The sequence below is a fragment of the Ranitomeya imitator genome, chromosome 6 (genome assembly GCF_032444005.1).
Source record: "Ranitomeya imitator isolate aRanImi1 chromosome 6, aRanImi1.pri, whole genome shotgun sequence".
NCBI classification, from domain to species: domain Eukaryota; kingdom Metazoa; phylum Chordata; class Amphibia; order Anura; family Dendrobatidae; genus Ranitomeya; species Ranitomeya imitator.
In genome coordinates, this window is record NC_091287.1 from 178,823,017 (window position 1) to 178,841,594 (window position 18,578).

General features: G+C 42.1%; 1 protein-coding gene across 1 annotated transcript in view; it reads left to right on the forward strand.

Annotated features, from left to right (window-relative positions):
- GRB10 (growth factor receptor bound protein 10) overlaps positions 1-16,395 on the forward strand; it is a 424,392-nt gene extending 407,997 nt beyond the window's left edge. The window contains exons 13-17 of the mRNA XM_069730339.1: positions 225-341; positions 10,281-10,347; positions 10,465-10,552; positions 11,954-12,047; positions 14,815-16,395. Of these exons, the coding sequence (XP_069586440.1) occupies positions 225-341; positions 10,281-10,347; positions 10,465-10,552; positions 11,954-12,047; positions 14,815-14,961 (513 nt within the window). The 3' untranslated portion in view covers positions 14,962-16,395. The remainder of the gene's footprint in view (positions 1-224; positions 342-10,280; positions 10,348-10,464; positions 10,553-11,953; positions 12,048-14,814) is intronic.
- The last annotated feature ends 2,183 nt before the right edge of the window (positions 16,396-18,578 follow it).

An 18,578-nucleotide genomic window follows, 5' to 3' on the forward strand; every position in this document is an offset into this window, starting at 1 on the left:
TTAAGGGGTAGCCTAGTTGTCACTTCTTTACAAAGTATTTTGCTTACAGATCTATGTATGACACAGGTATTAGGAATTTTCTGCTGCATGTAAATATGGCCTGAGTTGCTGAGCTAGTTGGCAACATTTAAAGCAAGTAGTGGTTTTATTGGTTTGGCGGATTTGATATGATACAGAAATTAAGGCTGACTTTAGAAATTTAAATACAAATAATTTTATTTCAGAGAAGTGTGTCTGAAAATTGCTTGGTTGCAATGGATTTCTCTGGACAGATGGGAAGAGTTATTGAAAATCCATTGGAAGCACAAAGTGCCGCTGTGGAAGAAGGTCACGCATGGAGGGTAAAAAAAAAAAAAGTTCAACCCCTTTTTCAAAATGGTGACATGGTTCAATAATGCAGATCAGTGGGATTGTCCCAAAATGTCAAGCCTCGCTACTTGTCAAGCCTCGCTGTAGTAAAATAGAAATTCTGTTTTATGTGACATTCCGCTCAGAAGCAACTTAAATTAAGTATGAGTACTAGGTATGAGCCATGATGTTGCTGTCATACTGGTTTAATAAATACTCATGTGAAGAATCTGCAGCCTCGTTTTTGTTAAATCCTCATTAGGAGTTTCAGATTCCTAAACTCTTTGTGCATCTGAGAGGGACTGTGGGTAGGGTCTTATGCGTTACAGCCCCTCTTCTGCCTCTGATGTGTTTATCATCTTCCTCATTTAAATTTTGTGTTTTGGCGCAGTCCTAGCTGTGTGCGGCGCTTGCTCAGATTGATCTGGTGGCAGGCTTCATGAAATGGCACCAGTGGACCAAATCTACACATACTCTAGCACAATTTTACTGAAGCCCGCCACCAGATTAAAAATCAAACTGCAGATTTCTCTAGTTACCTTCCACGACCGCATAGGAGGTTGTCTCCAAGCCCTAATGGGGACCGGAAGCACAAAGAGGTTAAAAGCCCCTCCCTCCGCCTACTTGCCAGTGTCGTTCCTGTCCCCCATGGGGCATGGAGAGGTTTTCGGTATGCTGCGTGGTCGGCGACTGCAGTTACATGTTCTAATGTAGCCGGGCAGTGGTGGTTGTGGGCTTTGCCTTTTCCTCTTCCTTGCTGCTCCCATCTCCCCTGTAGTTGGTGTGTGCCCCGGTGCGGCGGTAAAGGACAGGAAAGCTTTTGCGGGAAAAGTTATGTCAGTAGTGTACGGACAAGGTGGTTAGGGCTTTAACATCCCTCACTCCTGGACGAATTCCGTACCCTAGTAAAATAGGAGGTCCAATCCTCCTTTGCTACCTTTACCCCTCCCCATCCTTCTCCGGAACCATCCGTCCCTAAAAAAGTGGAAACTGCAGGTTGAGTACTCTGGCTCACTCTGAGGACTCCTACAGTTCGGCCTCGGGGAAATGGGAAGGACCGTCGCATAGGCTATCTGAAGCCAGAAAATACTTTTTTCTACAGAGTACATGGAAGATTTAATAAGTGCGGTTCGTAACACTATGGGCCTTTAAGAGGAACAGGTTCCCCAAACAATCCAGGGTGAGATGTTTGGAGGATTGAAAGCAGAGAGGCATAAATAGGGTTCCAGGTCCACGAGAACATCATGAACTCCCAAGAATGGGAATTTCTGGAAAAACGTCTGAGCACCCCTTCAGCGCTAAAGCATAGATTCCCGCTAGAAGGTGAATCTGTCAGCTGGGATGTTCCTAAAGTGGATATTCAGGCTGCGAGAGTAGCTAAGAAAACTGCTCTCCCCTTCGAGGACTCCTCTCAACTTAAAGACCCTATGGATAGAAAGGTGGAGAGCCTGCTAAAAAAAAAAAAATCCTGGGAGACTTCCACTTCTTCACTCAAAACTAATATAGCTTCCACATGTGTTGCTAGATCTCTCTTTAAATGGATGGATCTATTGGAGAGACATGTATCCAGAGGGACCTCGAGAGGGGAACTGTTAGATTCCCTTCAGCTGCTGAAAAACGCAGCTGGATTCCTGGCTGATGCCTCAGCTAAATCTGTTCGCATTGCTGCCAGGTCCATGGTCCAGTCCAACTCTGTCAGGAGGGCCTTGTGGCTTAAAATGTAGAGCAGAGGCTTTAGGGCAAAAATTAAGCTGTGCTCCATCCCCTTTAAGGGTGAATGTTTTCGGGCCTGCCCTTGATGACATACTGGAAAAGGCCACAGATAAAAAGACCCTTCCGGAACAGAAACCTGCTCAAAAAGGTTTTTTTCATTTCTCTGCCTCAGACCTCTCCAGCTATGCTAAGGGGAAAGGTAGGGACATCCTTGTCCCCCAGCAGCAGCATCAGGAAAAACAATGACTCCGACCGAGTGGGGGGGAGGCTCTCGGGGTTCTGTCATCAGTGGCTGGCGATTTCCGATTGCCAGTGGGTCCTCAGTATTGTCAGAGGGCCTCCTTATAGATTTCGAGTCCTCCCCTCCTCGGGTTCTGAGTCACCTCCCTAACGTCCAAGGGAGCTCAAGACCTCTTGATATCGGGTCTCCAGAAATTGCTGAGTTCAAATGTAATTGAAACCTTCAGGGGATGCACGCATCACTATAAATCTAAAGGGTCTCAACCGGCATGTGCGGTACAGAAGATTCAAGATGGAGTCAGTGAAGTCAGCAATTCCACTGATAGGTCCCCATTTTGTTATGGCCACCATCGACTTGAAGGCTTCTTACTTTCAGGTCCCCAATCATCCTCGCCATAGGAGATACTTAAGGTTTGCAGTTCTACAAAACCAGCAGGTGAAGCACTACCAATACAGTGTTCTCCCCTTCGGCATCTCCTCAGCACCGAGGGTATTCTCGAGAACTGTGTCAGAGACTGTAACCTACATCTGGGGGCAGGGCATCTGTATTGTACTGTATTTAGATGACCTGCTAATCATAGCTCAGTCTGCTCAAACACTCAGAGTTCAAGTACGGAAATCACAGGACATCCTACAGTCCCTAGGATGGATCCCAAATCTAGAAAAATCGGAGCTCCAACCTTTCACATCAAGAAGGTTTTTGAGAGTGATTCTAGACTCAGAAAAGCAGACATCCTTCCTCCCACAAGATCGTCTAAATCTGATAACCAAAATTCACAGTTCAGGGGCCAAAGGTCTCCTACCCTCCGAGCAGCAATGTCTGTCCTGGGCTCCATGACGGCCTATATCCAGTCAGTACCCTGGGCTCAAGCCCAATTCAGGACCTTGCAAGCCCATATTCTCAGAAGCTGGAATGGAGTCCCCAGCTCTCTAAAAAGGAAGGTTCACATTCTGGGCAGGGTAAAAGCATCCATGGCTTGGTGGTTGAACCCCAGAAATCTTCAAAAGGTCGTAGCTTGGTCTGTCACCCCTAATTACAGTAACAACTGATGCCAGCAAAAGGGGTGGGGAGGTGTAGTGCTACATACCCCCTTTCAGGTGCACTGGATGCCGGAGACAAGCGCCAGTTCATCCAATTTCAGGGAATTGAAGGCAATGAAGACCCTTCTTTTAGCAGGAAACATGATCATTGGTCATCATGTAAAAGTATATTTGGACAATGTCACTACTGTAGCTCACCTCAAACATCAGGAGAGCACAAAATTCGACAGTTTAAAGAATATATCAAACCGACTATTTTGCTGGGCCGAAAGGCATCTCCTCTCTGACAGCTGTCCATCTGAAGGGATTCTCCGATCTTCAGGCAGACTTCATGAGTTGACAGGACATACAACCAGGAGAATAGAGTTTAAATCAGGCAATCTTCCGTATGCTAGTAGCACGATTGGGTCTACCAGAGATCGATCTGTTCACCTCAGGTCAGTATTCACAGCTCAAGAATTTCTTCCCTCTGGACCCCAGGAACAGATCCATAGGGATAGACGCCTTCGCTCAGCAGTGGAATTTTCATCTGGCTTATGCATCGCCTCCTCCCACCCATCCCAATACTAGCAAAAACTACTAAAAAAATCCGAGAAGATTAGGTCCCAACCATCCTGGTGGCTCCAATGTGGCCCAAAAGAAGCTGGTTCAACTTGGTGATCGATCTTCAGAAGGACGGTCCAATCCACTTACCTCTAAATGCATATCTTCTTAATAAGGGACCTTTGTTTCAGCCAGATCCCAAGAAGTTGAAGTTGGCTGCTTGGCTACTGAAGCCCAGGTCTTGTGTGTGCAGGGGCTATCTGACAAAGTAATTGCCACCTTACAGGCGTCCAGAAAGCCAGTCACCAGTGCAATATATAGCAAAATATGGAAGAAATTCTCTTCCTGGTGCACACCTAACGTGCCAAACCCCCTTGACTCCAACATTTCACAAATTCTGGACTTCTTACAGAGGGGGTTAGAGCTAGGCCTTAAGCCTAGTACCTTTTAAAAGTTCAAATCTCTGCCCCAAGTTCAGTGTTTGACCAGAACCTAACAAACCAACGTTGGATTAAAAGATTTATGGTGTCGGCCCTTAGACAGTTTCCTAGGAAACAGCCTGTCATCCCCTCATGGGATCTAAATGTAGTCTTCCGGGGGCTTACATAATCACCATTCGAACCTTTATCCTTCTGCACCACTCAACTTCTATCTTTTAAAGCAGCTTTTCTACAACCCCTGGCAAAAATTATGAAATCACCGGCTTTGGAGGATGTTCATTCAGTTGTTCAATTTTGTAGAAAAAAAAGCAGATCACAGACATGACACAAAACTAAAGTCATTTCAAATGGCAACTTTCTGGCTTTAAGAAACACTAAAAGAAATCAAGAATAAAAAATGTGGTGGTCAGTAATGATTACTTTTTGTAACCAAACATAGGGGAAAGATTATGGAATCACTCAATTATGAGGGGAAAAATTATGGAATCACCCTGTAAATTTTCATTCCCATAACTAACACCTGCATCAAATTAGATCTGATCGTTAGTCTGCATCTAAAAAGGAATGATCACACCTTGGAGAACTGTTGCACCAAGTGGACTGACATGAATCATGGCTCCAATGCGGGAGATGTCAATTGAAACAAAGGAGAGAATTATCAAACTCTTAAGAGGGTAAAAACATCACGCTGCATCATGTTGCAAAAGATGTTGGTGGTTCACAGTCGGCTGTGTCTAAAATCTGGATCGAGTACAAACATGGAAAGGTTGTTATAGGCGAACATACTGGTAGACCAAGGAAGACATCAAAGCGTCAAGACTGGAAACTTAAAGCAATATGTCTCCAAAACCGGAAATGCACAACAAAACATATGAGGAACGAATGAGTGGAAACGTCTGACCGAACTGTAAGAAACCGCCTAAAGGAAATGGGATTTAAATACAGAAAAGCTAAACAAAAGCCATCATTAACACCTAAACCGAAAAAAAACAAGGTTACACTGGGCTAAGGAAAAGCAATAGTGGACTATGGATGACTGGATGAATCATAGTCAGTGATGAATCACGAATCTGCATTGGGCAAGGTGATGATGCTGGAACTTTTGTTTGGTGCCGTTCCAATGAGATTTATAAAGAGAACATGCAAATTTCCACAATCATTGATATGGGGCTTCATGTCAGGTAAAGGCACTGGAGAGATGGCTGTCATTACATCTTCAATAAATGCACAAGTTTGTTATTTTGGACACTCTTCTTATCCCATCAATTGAAAGGATGTTTGAGGATGATGAAATCATTTTTCTTTTTAAATATTTTTTGATGATGAAATCATTTTTCTTTTTAAATATTTTTTTATTCATTTTTTGAATAAAAACCAGGAATTGGGAATAGGGGAGGGAAAATATAACCGTGAAGAATAGGGAGAGGGAATGGAAAGGGATACAATTAAAGAAAACAAAAAAGACTAGAGAACCAAATGTAATGCAATAGTTCAAAAGTAACAAAACGCATAAATACATTTAAATGAGTGCGATATTTTGGAAGGACAAGTAAATTACAATTTTCTTTTATTTGAAAATCTATTAGGAGGTTAAGGAGTATAGAATTTATCAATCCAAATCTTCCATTTTTTCAAGACATTTTTAATACCACTATTATTTACAGTGAATCTCCACTCCAAAAAATTGTGTTGGTGAATATGATCTATAATGTCTTCAAATTTAGGGAGATCTGGCTTATTCCACCAGAGCGCTAACATATATTTGACAAGAAATATATGAATGATAATGAATTTAACCTGAGGGTCAACTATTTCCATGTCCAGGGAAAAGAGAGCTCTTTGTGGTGTAAGCACAAAATTATCAGTGAGTGAATTAACATACCGTATATACTCGAGTATAAGCCGAGATTTTCAGCCCATATTTTTGGGATGAAAGTGCCCCTCTCGGCTTATACTCGAGTCACGGTGGGTGGCAGGGTCGGCGGGTGAGGGGGAGAGAGCGCTGAGGCATACTCGCCTAGTCCCGGCGCTCCTGACGTTCCCCCTGCCCGTCCCACGGTCTCCGGGTGCTGCAGCTCTTCCCCTCTTCAGCGGTCACGTGGGACCGCTCATTAAACTCATGAATATGGACTCCACTCCCACAGGGGTGGAGCCACATATTCATTCCTCTGAGCGGTGCCAGTGACCGCTGACAGGAAGAGCTGCGGCACCCGGGGACAGTGTGACAGGCAGGGGCAGCGACAGGACTAGGTGAGTATTATATTCACCTGTCCCCATTCCAGCCGCCGGGCGCCGCTCCATCTTCCCGGCGCCGCTCCGTCTTCCCGGCGTCTCTGCGCTCTGACTGTTCAGGTCAGAGGGCGCAATGACGCATATAGTGTGCGCGGCGCCCTCTGCCTGATCAGTCAGTGCGGAGAGACGCCGGAACAAGACGCCGGGAGCTGCAATCAAGAGATGTGAGTATGGCTTTTTTTTTTTATTATTGCAGCAGCAGCAATGGCACAGATTTATATGGAGCATATATGGGGCAAAAATGAACGGTGCAGAGCACTATATGGCAGTTATGGGGCAAGAATGAATGGTGCAGAGCACTATATGGCACAGCTATGGGGCAATAATGAATGGTGCAGAGCACTATATGGCACAGCTATGGGGCAAGAAAGAACGGTGCAGAGCACTATATGGCACAGCTATGGGGCAAGAAAGAACGGTGCAGAGCACTATATGGCACAGCTATGGGGCAATAATGAACGGTGCAGAGCATTATATGGCACAGTTATGGGGCAAGAATGAACGGTATGGAGCATCTATTTTTATTTTTGAAATTCACCGGTAGCTGCTGCATTTTCCACCCTAGGCTTATACTCAAGTCAATAAGTTTTCCCAGTATTTTGTGGCAAAATTAGGGGGGTCGGCTTATACTCGAGTATATACGGTAATTAGAAACTTTTGACCATAGAAATTTTACCTTCGGGCAACTCCATAAAAGATGATATAAATTACCTTGGTGGCCACATTTCCGCCAGCAAGTTGGTGAATAATCCGGAATTGTGTGCTAATCTAATTGGGGAATAATACCACCTAGTAATTACCTTAAAATAGGACTCGTGTAAAGCTAACGAAATGGTGGATTTGTAAGTGGTCTTAATAGCATTGTCCCAGCTCTCAGCCCGAAAAGATTTATTGAGGTCAGATTCCCACCTCTTCAAGTTAACATTTTTGAAACCAACACCATCTTTATTGAAAATTCTACAGATGTTGTTTAGGCTCCATATATTTTTATTTTTAATATTGCACAGTAGTAAAACGAAAATATCTAGGTTGAGGTTTGCTACCTAGTAGTTTCTGAACACCTTCTTTTAAAATTATATAAGGGATTAATTCAGAAGAGGGAAGATTAAATTTTATTTTTAACTCCATAAAAGTGAGGAATTTAATTCTATCATATATATTACCAATCTTTTTAATTCCTGACTTACTCCAGGGATGAAATCATTTTTCAAGATGATAATGCATCCTGCCGTAGAGCAAAAACTGTGTAAACATTCCTTGAAAAAAGACACATAAGGTGAAGGTAATGGCCTGCAAATAGTCCAGATCTCAATCCAATTGAAAACCTTTGGTGGAAGTTGAAGAAAATGGTCCATGACAAGGCTCCAACCTGCAAAGTTAATCTGGCAATAGCAATCAGAGAAAGTAGGAGCCAGATTGATGGAGTACTGTTCGACACTCATTAAGTCCATGCCTCAGAGACTGCAAGCTGTTATAAAAGCCAGAGGTGGTGCAACAAAATACTAGTGATGTGTTGGAGTGTCTTTTTGTTTTTGTTTTTTCATGATTCCATAACTTTTTCCCTGAGAAATTGAGCGACTCCATAGTTTTTTACCCTATGCTTGGCTTAAAAAAAAGTAACCATTACTGACTACCACAATTTTTGTTCTTGATTTCTTTGTGTTTCTTAAAGCCAGAAAGTTGCTATTTGAAATGACTTTAGTTTTGTGCCATGTCTGTGATCTGCTTTTTTTCTACAAAATTAAACAACTGAATGAACATGCTCCAAGGCTGGTGATTACATAATTTTTGCCAGGGGTTGTAGTAACTATTACCACGGCAAGGCGCATAGGGGAACTACAGGCTCTATCCGTAAGAGAACCCTATTTAATAATCAAAGATGATTGCTTTGTTCTCCATCTTGCTACATCCTTTCTGCCCAAGGTTGTGTCTGACGTCCACCGTTCTCAGGACATTGTGCTTCCCTCCTTTTGTCAAAATACGAAAAATATAAGGGAGGAAGAATTCCGTACACTGGATGTTCGACGTACAATTTTATACTACCTGGAACAACACAAATCATGGAGAATTGATCCAAATCTATTTATTCATCCATCAGGGCAGAATAGGGGAAGGAAGGTAGTGAAGAGTACCATCGCAAACTGGATCAAGAGGGCCATCTCTGAATCATATTTAGCCCAAAACATGACTCCCCCAAGTGCCGTCAGGGCTCATTCTACAAGATTGACCTCAACCTCTTGGGCTGAGAGCTGCTGCTTCTACTGAGCAGATTTGTAGAGCCGCTACGTGGTCCTCAATTAATACTTTTACCAAACACTACGAATTTTACTTACTGTCCAATTTGGTTTTTATACACGTATTTTTAGGCACTTTATACACATATTGTTTACATATTATGAACTGGGACACATCGTGCAATATTGGGTGGACTTATTTAATCTACTATATATAGTAGTTCTGCTGTACGCACAAATCTATTTTGGTTTTATATCTTTTATAATTATTTTATGTACTGTTATTTGATTATAAATTAATATAAAAACATATTTTGCAAATTATCTCTGGTCTGGGTATCCCTGGTGTTCCATATTTGGTGTGATTGAGGTACTTCCTTACTGTCCAATAGGGATTTAGCCTTTTGGCCGGAAAGTTCTCCAGGCTATTGTCCCTCCCTTGTGCAGAATCAGTTGGTATTCCTCCTATCCTGTCGTGGAAGGTGACTAGAGAAAATAGAATTAGACTTAACGATAATTCGGTTTCTGGGAACCTTCCATGATGGCACTATGTCCCTCCCTATGTTGCTTGGATTATTCCGGGGAGCTAAAGTTAACTGGTGCTATGGTATCCGTTATAAGTCGCTGGCAAGTAGGCAGACGGAGAGGCTTTTAACCTCTTCCGGTCCGCCATTAGGGCGTGGAGACAACCTCCTTTGGTGTCGTGGAAGGTTCCTAGAAACCGAATTACCTGTAAGTCTAATTCTATTTTCTTCACTGAAGGTATCTATTAAATCAGTATAACAGGGCCATTCTGTCCATACCTTTAGTTTATCCTGAATAATCCTGTTAACGGGTTTTCTTTAAGAAATGGCACTGGAATCTGAGGGTTAAGGGGTTATTCCCAAAATGGCATGTTCCCATCATCGTATAGGCAATATAACTTTCTGATTGCTGGGGTCCGAACTCTGGAGACCGCACAGTGATCCTAAGAACAGGGCCCAACTTTACCTTCTCCAGCAGTCACACAAAGAATGGAGATGAGGCAAAGTACATTGCTTAGATATTTCTGGCAGGTAGTGATGAGCGAGTATACTCCTTGCTCGGTGATTTAGTTTTTGTTGACTCAGTTGCATGATTTATGGCTGCTAGCCATTCTGAGTACATGTGGGGGTTGCCTGGTCGCTAGGGATTACCCACATGTAATCAAGCTGTCTAGTAGCCACAAATCATGCAGCTGCAGCAAGGAAAACTAAATCTCTGAGCAGTCACAAGTACTCGGAGACCACCCGAGCATGCTCTGGAAAACCCGAGCGACGAGTATACTCGCTCATCACTACTGGCAGGCCCACAAACTATGGAATTCATATCCTATGGCTAGGGTATAACTTGCTATTTTAGGAACCCTTTAACATGGAAAAATGTGTATATTTTTTGGTTCCCCCTCCAGAAGCGAAGTTCACGTATGAATGTTTTGGGAAACCAAAGTCCTCTTCATCCATCCACTCTCAGTACAGGTAAAAAAAAAAAATGAAAAAAATATTGCTCCCTACTTGGGTGTTTCTGCTTGTGAGCATGAAAGTGTAATCCGGTCATACAAAGGGTTAAAATTGTAGCTTTTTCTGTTTTAATAGTAATCCATAGAACGCAACCTTGGTTCCATGGTAGGATACCTAGAGAAGAATCCCAAACAATCATTAAGCAACAAGGGCTTGTGGATGGGTAAGGAAATATACCCGTGTTACATTGCAGTCAGTTTTCTTTTTTCCTCTTAATACTCTGGTCAAGAAACTCACAATGGAAATGTTAGAATGAAAAGTGAATGCATACTAATGCATATGCATGCACACTGCAGTGTTTAATATCCATCTGTGTGCTGCTGCAGCCAGCCATCACCAGTTGAGTGTATTCATATACTTGTTTGTCATACCATTCTTGGTAATTACACTAAAGGTACCGTTACAATAAACGACTTACCAACGATCACGACCAGCGATACGACCTGGCCGTGATCGTTGGAAAGTCGTTGTGTGGTCGCTGGGGAGCTGTCAGACAGCTCTCTTCAGCATCCATCGATCAGGGGAACGACTTCGGCATTGTTGAAACTGTCTTCAACGATGCCGAAGTCCCCGGGTAACCAGGGTAAACATCGGGTTACTAAGTGCAGGGCCGCGCTTAGTAACCCAATATTTACCCTGGTTACCATTGTAAAAGTAAAAAAAAAAAAACAGTACATACTCACATTCTGATGTGTGTCACGTCCCCCGCAGTCAGCTTCCCGCACTGACTGTCAGCGCCGGCCATAAAGCAGAGCACAGCGGTGACGTCACCGCTGTGCTCTGCTTTACGGCCAGCGCTGACAGTCAGTGCAGGGAAGCTGATGGCGGGGGACGTGACAGACATCAGAATGTGAGTATGTACTGTTTTTTTTTTTTTTTTTTTTTTTTTTACTTTTACAATGGTAACCAGGGTAAATATCGGGTGAAGGTACCTTAAGACATTTTCTGCCATTCCATTTGACCATTTCACATATTTGTTGCATTGCAGAGTTCAGAGGATGTCACCTTGATAAATCATAAATGTTGAGTTTGTCTAATCTCTGGCGAACTAAGGAACATAGAAGTTGGGTCAAGTTGTTTTGGTTGAAGCCCCAGTTTAAATTGATCACCTGCTCTGCCAGTAGATGCGAGTGTTTTTTGTTTTTTTCATAAAGTGTCATGTATCTAACTGGAGATGGATATAATTTCCTTACGTGGAATTATTACAGGAAAATGATAAACCTTATTTTGGTAGAAGATAAGTGACCACGTACTATCTGTACTACCAAAAAAGTGCATAAATTCTGATTTTCAGGGGCAGGAGTAGATTACATCAGACATGTTGTAGCCCTCGGCAGCATCCAAGCATCTGTCTGTGACCAAATCACTAACTAAACCTAGATCAGGACCCGGTCTGTGCCCTAAAGAGAGTTGGGAATATTGTTTCTGCGATGTGTGTGATTGTAAACTCATTTTTTTATATTTTTCTCATATTTGATCATTATTTTGTAATGTTTAAGATCATATTTATGCCAGTGATTTGTTTGAATGAACTTTTATTTGTAACCTTTTTTTACTTTTTCAGACTTTTTCTTCTTCGAGACAGTCAGAGTAATCCAAAAGCTTTTGTACTTACACTGTGTCATCACCAGAAGATTAAGCATTTCCAGATTTTACCTGTGAGTATTTAAAGTATAGGTTTTATGTATTTTATTGTCAGTTGTGATTTAATATACCATATATACTCGAGTATAAGCCGACCCGAGTATAAGCCGACCCCCCCAATTTTGCCACACAAAATTGGGAAAACTTAATGACTCGAGTATAAGCCTAGGGTGGGAAATGCATCAGCTACCGGTAAATGTCAAAAGTAAAAATAGATACCAATAAAAGTAAAATTAATTGAGACATCAGTAGGTTAAGTGTTTTTGAATATCCATATTGAATCAGGAGCCCCATATAATGCTCCATAAAGTTCATTATGGCCCCATAAGATGCTCCATAGACATATTTGCCCAATATAATGCTGCGCAAATGCTGATTATGGCCCCATAAGATGCTCCATAAAGATATTTACCCCATATAGTGCTGCGCAAACGTTGATTATGGCCCCATACAGACACTTGCCCCATATAGTGCTGCACAAACGTTATGGCCCCATATAATGCTGCACAAACGTTATGGCCCCATATAATGCTGCACAAACGTTATGGCCCCTTATAGTGCTGCACAAACATTATGGCCCCATATAGTGCTGCACAAACATTATGGCCCCATATAGTGCTGCGCAAACGTTATGGCCCCACATAGTGCTGCACAAACGTTATGGCTCCATATAGTGCTACACAAACGTTATGGCCCCTTATAGTGCTGCACAAACGTTATGGCCCCATATAATGCTGCACAAACGTTATGGCCCCATATAATGCTGCACAAACGTTATGGCCCCTTATAGTGCTGCACAAACATTATGGCCCCATATAGTGCTGCACAAACATTATGGCCCCATATAGTGCTGCGCAAACGTTATGGCCCCACATAGTGCTGCACAAACGTTATGGCTCCATATAGTGCTACACAAACGTTATGGCCCCTTATAGTGCTGCACAAACGTTATGGCCCCATATAATGCTGCACAAACGTTATGGCCCCTTATAGTGCTGCACAAACGTTATGGCCCCCTTATAGTGCTGCACAAACGTTATGGCCCCATATAATGCTGCACAAACGTTATGGCCCCATATAGTGCTGCACAAACGTTATGGCTCCATATAGTGCTGCACAAACGTTATGGCCCCTTATAGTGCTGCACAAACGTTATGGCACCATATAATGTTGCACAAACGTTATGGCTCCATATAGTGCTGCACAAACGTTATGGCCGCTTATAGTGCTGCACAAACGTTATGGCCCCATGGATGCTCCATACAGACACTTGCCCCATTTGCTGTGATAAAAAAAAAATCATATACTCACCTCTCCGTCGCTCAGGCCCCTGGCACTTTCAATATTCACGTGCTGATCATTCCGGCGCCGCTCCATCTTCAGCACTGACGTTCAGGCTGAGGGCGCGCACTAACTACGTCACCGCGCCCTCTGACCTGAGCGCCACTGCTGAAGATGGAGCGGCGCCGAAAAGAGGAGCAGGTGAATATCGCGCAGCGCTCCCCTCCATCCCCGTTATACTTACCTGCTCCTGGCGCGGTCAGTATGTGTCAGTAAGCATGGATGAGAATCCTGAAGCTTTTTATCATGAAAAAGTAATACAATGATTTCTGTGCTGAATGCAGCTTTTTAAATGCGCTGAATACCGGTAAATTTGCCATGCTGGAAACCTGCGTGTTTTACAGTGTTTCTGAAGTGTTGATCTATCTTAAGGTACTGTCACACTAGACGATATCGCTAGCGATCCGTGACGTTGCAGCGTCCTCACTAGCGATATCGTCCAGTGTGACAGGCAGCAGCGATCAGGCCCCTGCTGGGAGATCGCTGGTCGGGGAAGAAAGTCCAGAACTTTATTTCGTCGCTGGACTCCCCGTAGACATCGCTGAATCGGCGTGTGTGACACCGATTCAGCGATGTCTTCACTGGTAACCAGGGTAAACATCGGGTTACTAAGCGCAGGGCCGCGCTTAGTAACCCGATGTTTACCCTGGTTACCAGCGTAAAAAAACAAACAGTACATACTTACATTCAGCTGTCTGTCCCTTGCCGTCTGGTTCCTGCACTGACTGCTGGCCGTAAAGTGAAAGCAGAGCACAGCCACAGCGGTGAGTCACCGCTGTGTGACTCACCGCTGTGCTGTGCTTTCACTTTCACTTTACGGCCAGCAGTCAGTGCAGGAACCAGACGGCAAGGGACAGACAGCTGAATGTAAGTATGTACTGTTTGTTTTTTTACGCTGGTAACCAGGGTAAACATCGGGTTACTAAGCGCGGCCCTGCGCTTAGTTACCCGATGTTTACCCTGGTTACCGGGGACCTCGGGATCGTTGGTCGCTGGAGAGCTGTCTGTGTGACAGCTCTCCAGCGACCAAACAGCGACGCTGCAGCGATCCGGATCGTTGTCGGTATCGCTGCAGCGTCGCTAAGTGTGACGGTACCTTTAATCTTTACAAGCCAATTGGACAAAGGGTGCATTGAAAAACCATTAAGTTTCCATTCACAAGTGATCTGTTCGTATTTTTTTTGTTGTTGTTGTTAAAGTAGCATTCATTGTATAAAACGAGAAAAATAATCCATTATTGTATGTAAAGTGTTTGCACTAAGATATGCAACATTATGTTCGGGGTGGGTTGACATCTGGGACCCCAAGAACTGGAGAATGAAACTGCTGCAGTGCTCATTTTAGCATCTTTATAAGAAGTGATTAATCTGTTTCATTACTGCTGTTATACACATTACTATAGACTGTTAAAAGCCTTTTTTTGTTATTTTTAACTTTCAGTGTGAAGACGACGGGCAGATGTTCTTTAGCCTAGATGATGGCAATACCAAATTTACCGATTTAATTCAACTTGTTGAGTTTTATCAGCTAAACAAAGGAGTTCTGCCATGCAAACTTAAATACCACTGCATCAGAGTGGCCTTATGACCTCTGACAAAAGGCTAAGCAAATTGGAACATTGACTATGGGCTGGGCCTCAGTCCTATTTGGAGAGGGGATTTGGACTTGTTTTTAAACATGCACCTTGTGACTCTGGATCTATCCAGCCGGTGCCAACTTATCACAAGTGGCTGGTTTCTTGTAAATTCAGCTTTGTTCCTGTGATTCAGAAGAAAGGCAAAATATCTGCCGTCTTTGAAGATTGGGCTGCTCACCTTTAACAAGCCTTGAACAACAATCTTGGGGTTGAATGGGTATGGGAGATAGTTTTAGTAAATGGGAGGGTGGGAATGAGGACTTTTTGCCCTGGAATAATCTTGACAATTAAGACTCATCTGTTTACTTATTTTATTTTTTTTTAATTAAAATACATTTTTGCACTCATTTGTTTTTTTAAAATGGATTACAGCCTTTTGAAAAGAGCTGGTTTGGCATTTTCAATAAAGCAGCAGTTGCTGTAACATGTAAAATGCTTCAACCGAACATGGATTTACTGGGAAGAAATGACCATCCATATTCTTGCAGGGCTTCACTCCTGCCACCTGCATGCATCTTTTGAAGAACTCCTCTGCAGACTGGAGAAGACTTGTTTCCCATTGCTCACACACCAATATCATGGCTGGTTTCTGTATGTCCTAATAAGCTTGAGTCCGTAAGAGATAACTATGCATAAATGTTTAAACTGCAGTGTCTCTACTCTAAATTCAGTCTTGTTTTATCAGGAAGAGTACAGGCATATTTGGCCTCAATTATGGTAAGCTAAGAACAGGCTGGTAATTGTTACTTTAGGTAGACCATTTTTCACAATGTTATGTGACAGTATTCGTGTCCATTAATGCTTTAAACACCTCTGAGGCTTCCATTGCTAGAGAGGCAAGTTCTGTTATTCTAACGACGCTCTTAGAAATGGGAATTTTTTCTTACAAGATGGGATTATTTAATTCTAGTGGTAAGTAATCTCTCTTTAAATTCTCTTGACAGAAGAGCTACAGAAGAATGCAATGCAAGACTATGGTGTTAACCTGGGAATCACTTGTGACCATAAAAAGCTTCAGTGAAACATATCAGCTGTACCATGCAACTACAGTATAGAAACACTGTATTTTAGATTGTAGAACATTGTCATAACTTTTATTCCATATATTTGCCTCTTATAAAATGAAGAAACTTGATTTTATGTTTTTCTAATGTACAGTATTTTGTAAGTTGGTCAAAATGCCATGTCAGACACTGGCAAAGATGTGTTTTTTGTTTGTTTTTTTGTTTTTTTAATGTGGTGAAATCATAGAAACATATGCACATTTCTGAAAATTAGGCCTAAAATGTGTCATGTGCCATTTTTATTGTGTTCAGGTTCATGCCAGACTTGTAGTCGTCTTCTCTAAAGCCTTTTTTTTCTGGATTAAAGTGAATGAACCTTGTCATCGGGATAATGTGTAATTTATGATCATGGGCAACCCAGTCTATTCTGCATCTTAAGTTTGGGGAGTTAAAGGCAGTATTAAATGCAGCTTTCTTTTTGTTGGCTGGAGATGGCTTGTGAAGAAAGCGGTGTAATGCTTATAGTAATGAAGAATTAGTTTTTAAAGGAACAATGACTTTAGTAGACATACTGTTACTTGACTGTGAAATTTCCTCTTGTGAGTGGCCACGGAAGGTTATTCTTGCCGTATTTAAACATATTGTAAAATGAGTCTCATAGATTACAAATAAAGATGCCTGCTGATTTTAGAGGATACTTTTCTATAAGCAGAACTTTTGTGATCACTGTCTGGAATTCCTCTGTTCACAACACTAATGTATTACCTGAACAGATACTGTTTTAATATTATGTACTTAATCTCTAAAGGTCTATTAAATGCTTAGTTGCTTAGCTTGGCTAGTGATAAGTTAATGGAAAGATGCTCATCATTCTTATGATCTAGCAAAATGTTAGCCTTTTTTCCCTCTTATTTTGTACTTTTTTCTCCATAGAACTGCATTTCATTGGTATTGGCTAGTCTTAAAGTTGATCTTAATTGAAACCTCAGCAGCTTTAACTAACCGCAATATAAAATTGAATTTGTACTTTAGATTTATTATGCAATTTCTATAAAGATTAACGCAATATTTATGGAGGTGACAGCAATTTCTTGATTTATGCATTTCCTCAAAATCTAAATGTAAAGTCTTACATATCCACTGGCCTTCCTTATAAAGAATGTGTGACTGAGCACAGCAAGGCATAAAACATTTCAAAACATACTAGTTTGCAGTGGAGTTATTTCCACCAATAAATTGCACAGTACAGATGTGAATTTAACTTTTTTTTTTTCTAAAGTCCAACATATTCAAGATGTCATGAGATAATATACATTTAAAACAAAAAGTATTCAAAGGTATGTTAGTATCATGATCTATTGATCAGACCTAGTCAAATGTAAGCTTTGTTTTACTATACTTACCAAAGTATAGAAAAGTTAAGCATATCATGTTTTCTAAGCTTCTAAAGAAAGCATTTACCTTTCTCAAAGGAAATTTGTGATCAGGTTTTTGCTACCTCCACCTTAGAGCAGCATAATGGAGCTCTTTTTTCTATAGATCTAAGAGTTCTCGGAGTGCTGAGCTCTGTACAACCCCGCTGAGAAAAATGATTGACTGCTTTGTGTACACTGGGCATAGGCAGAAAGCTGCCAAACAGTGGTGAGGATATACAGAACCACTAAATACGGAAGACTACATGGCAGCAGCATTTTTTTATGCGGTGTACAGTACCATGTAAATGTATGGAAAACAAAATCCGCAGTGCACATGCTGCAGAAAAAACCTTGCGGAAACGTTGCGGTTTATCTTCCGCAGCATGTCAATTCTTTGTGCGGATTCCGCAGCGTTTTACACCTGTTTCATAATTGGAATCAGCAGGTGTAAAAACGCAGTAAATCTGCAGGTAAGACTCAGGTCATTTTACCTGCGGATTTTTCAGAATCTGCACAGAAAAATCCGCACACGAATCCGCAACGTGTGCACATTCCCTTAATCATTTTGTCTAGCCCCTTCATGGGTACTATTTTAAGATTGCCCTACATGCTGGTACATGACTGGCCTGACCAATGACCAGAAAGAAGTGTAATCACGTAAAGCACCACTTCAGTGCTGAAATGAAAACAAAAAACACTGAAGTGGTGTCACTAATGCAAGTTCCCTGACCATAGTATTATACTTACCAGCTGCTCTCTTCAGCTGTTCCTGGTAATACTCCAGTCCCGATCTACCATTTTGTGACAGCAACTTCTGACTGACAGGAAGTCATTGGTAACAGTCAAAACTCTCACTGTAAGGCCACGTTCCGTATTTGGTCAGCATTTTCCAGCTGTATTTGTAAGCCATAATCAGGAGTGGAACAATAAGAGGAAAAGTATAATAGAAACATATGCACCACTTTTGTATTTCTCTCCTGGTTTTGGCTTACACATACTGACGTCACGTTCACACATTCAGTACTTATTCAGTATTTTCTGTAAGTCTGAGTTTTGTCCTGGCTCTCATACTTGCATGAAATATTGACTGCCAGCTCGCCCAGCAAACACCAGAACTATCTGGCATGTCACAAACTGCAGAAGATGACT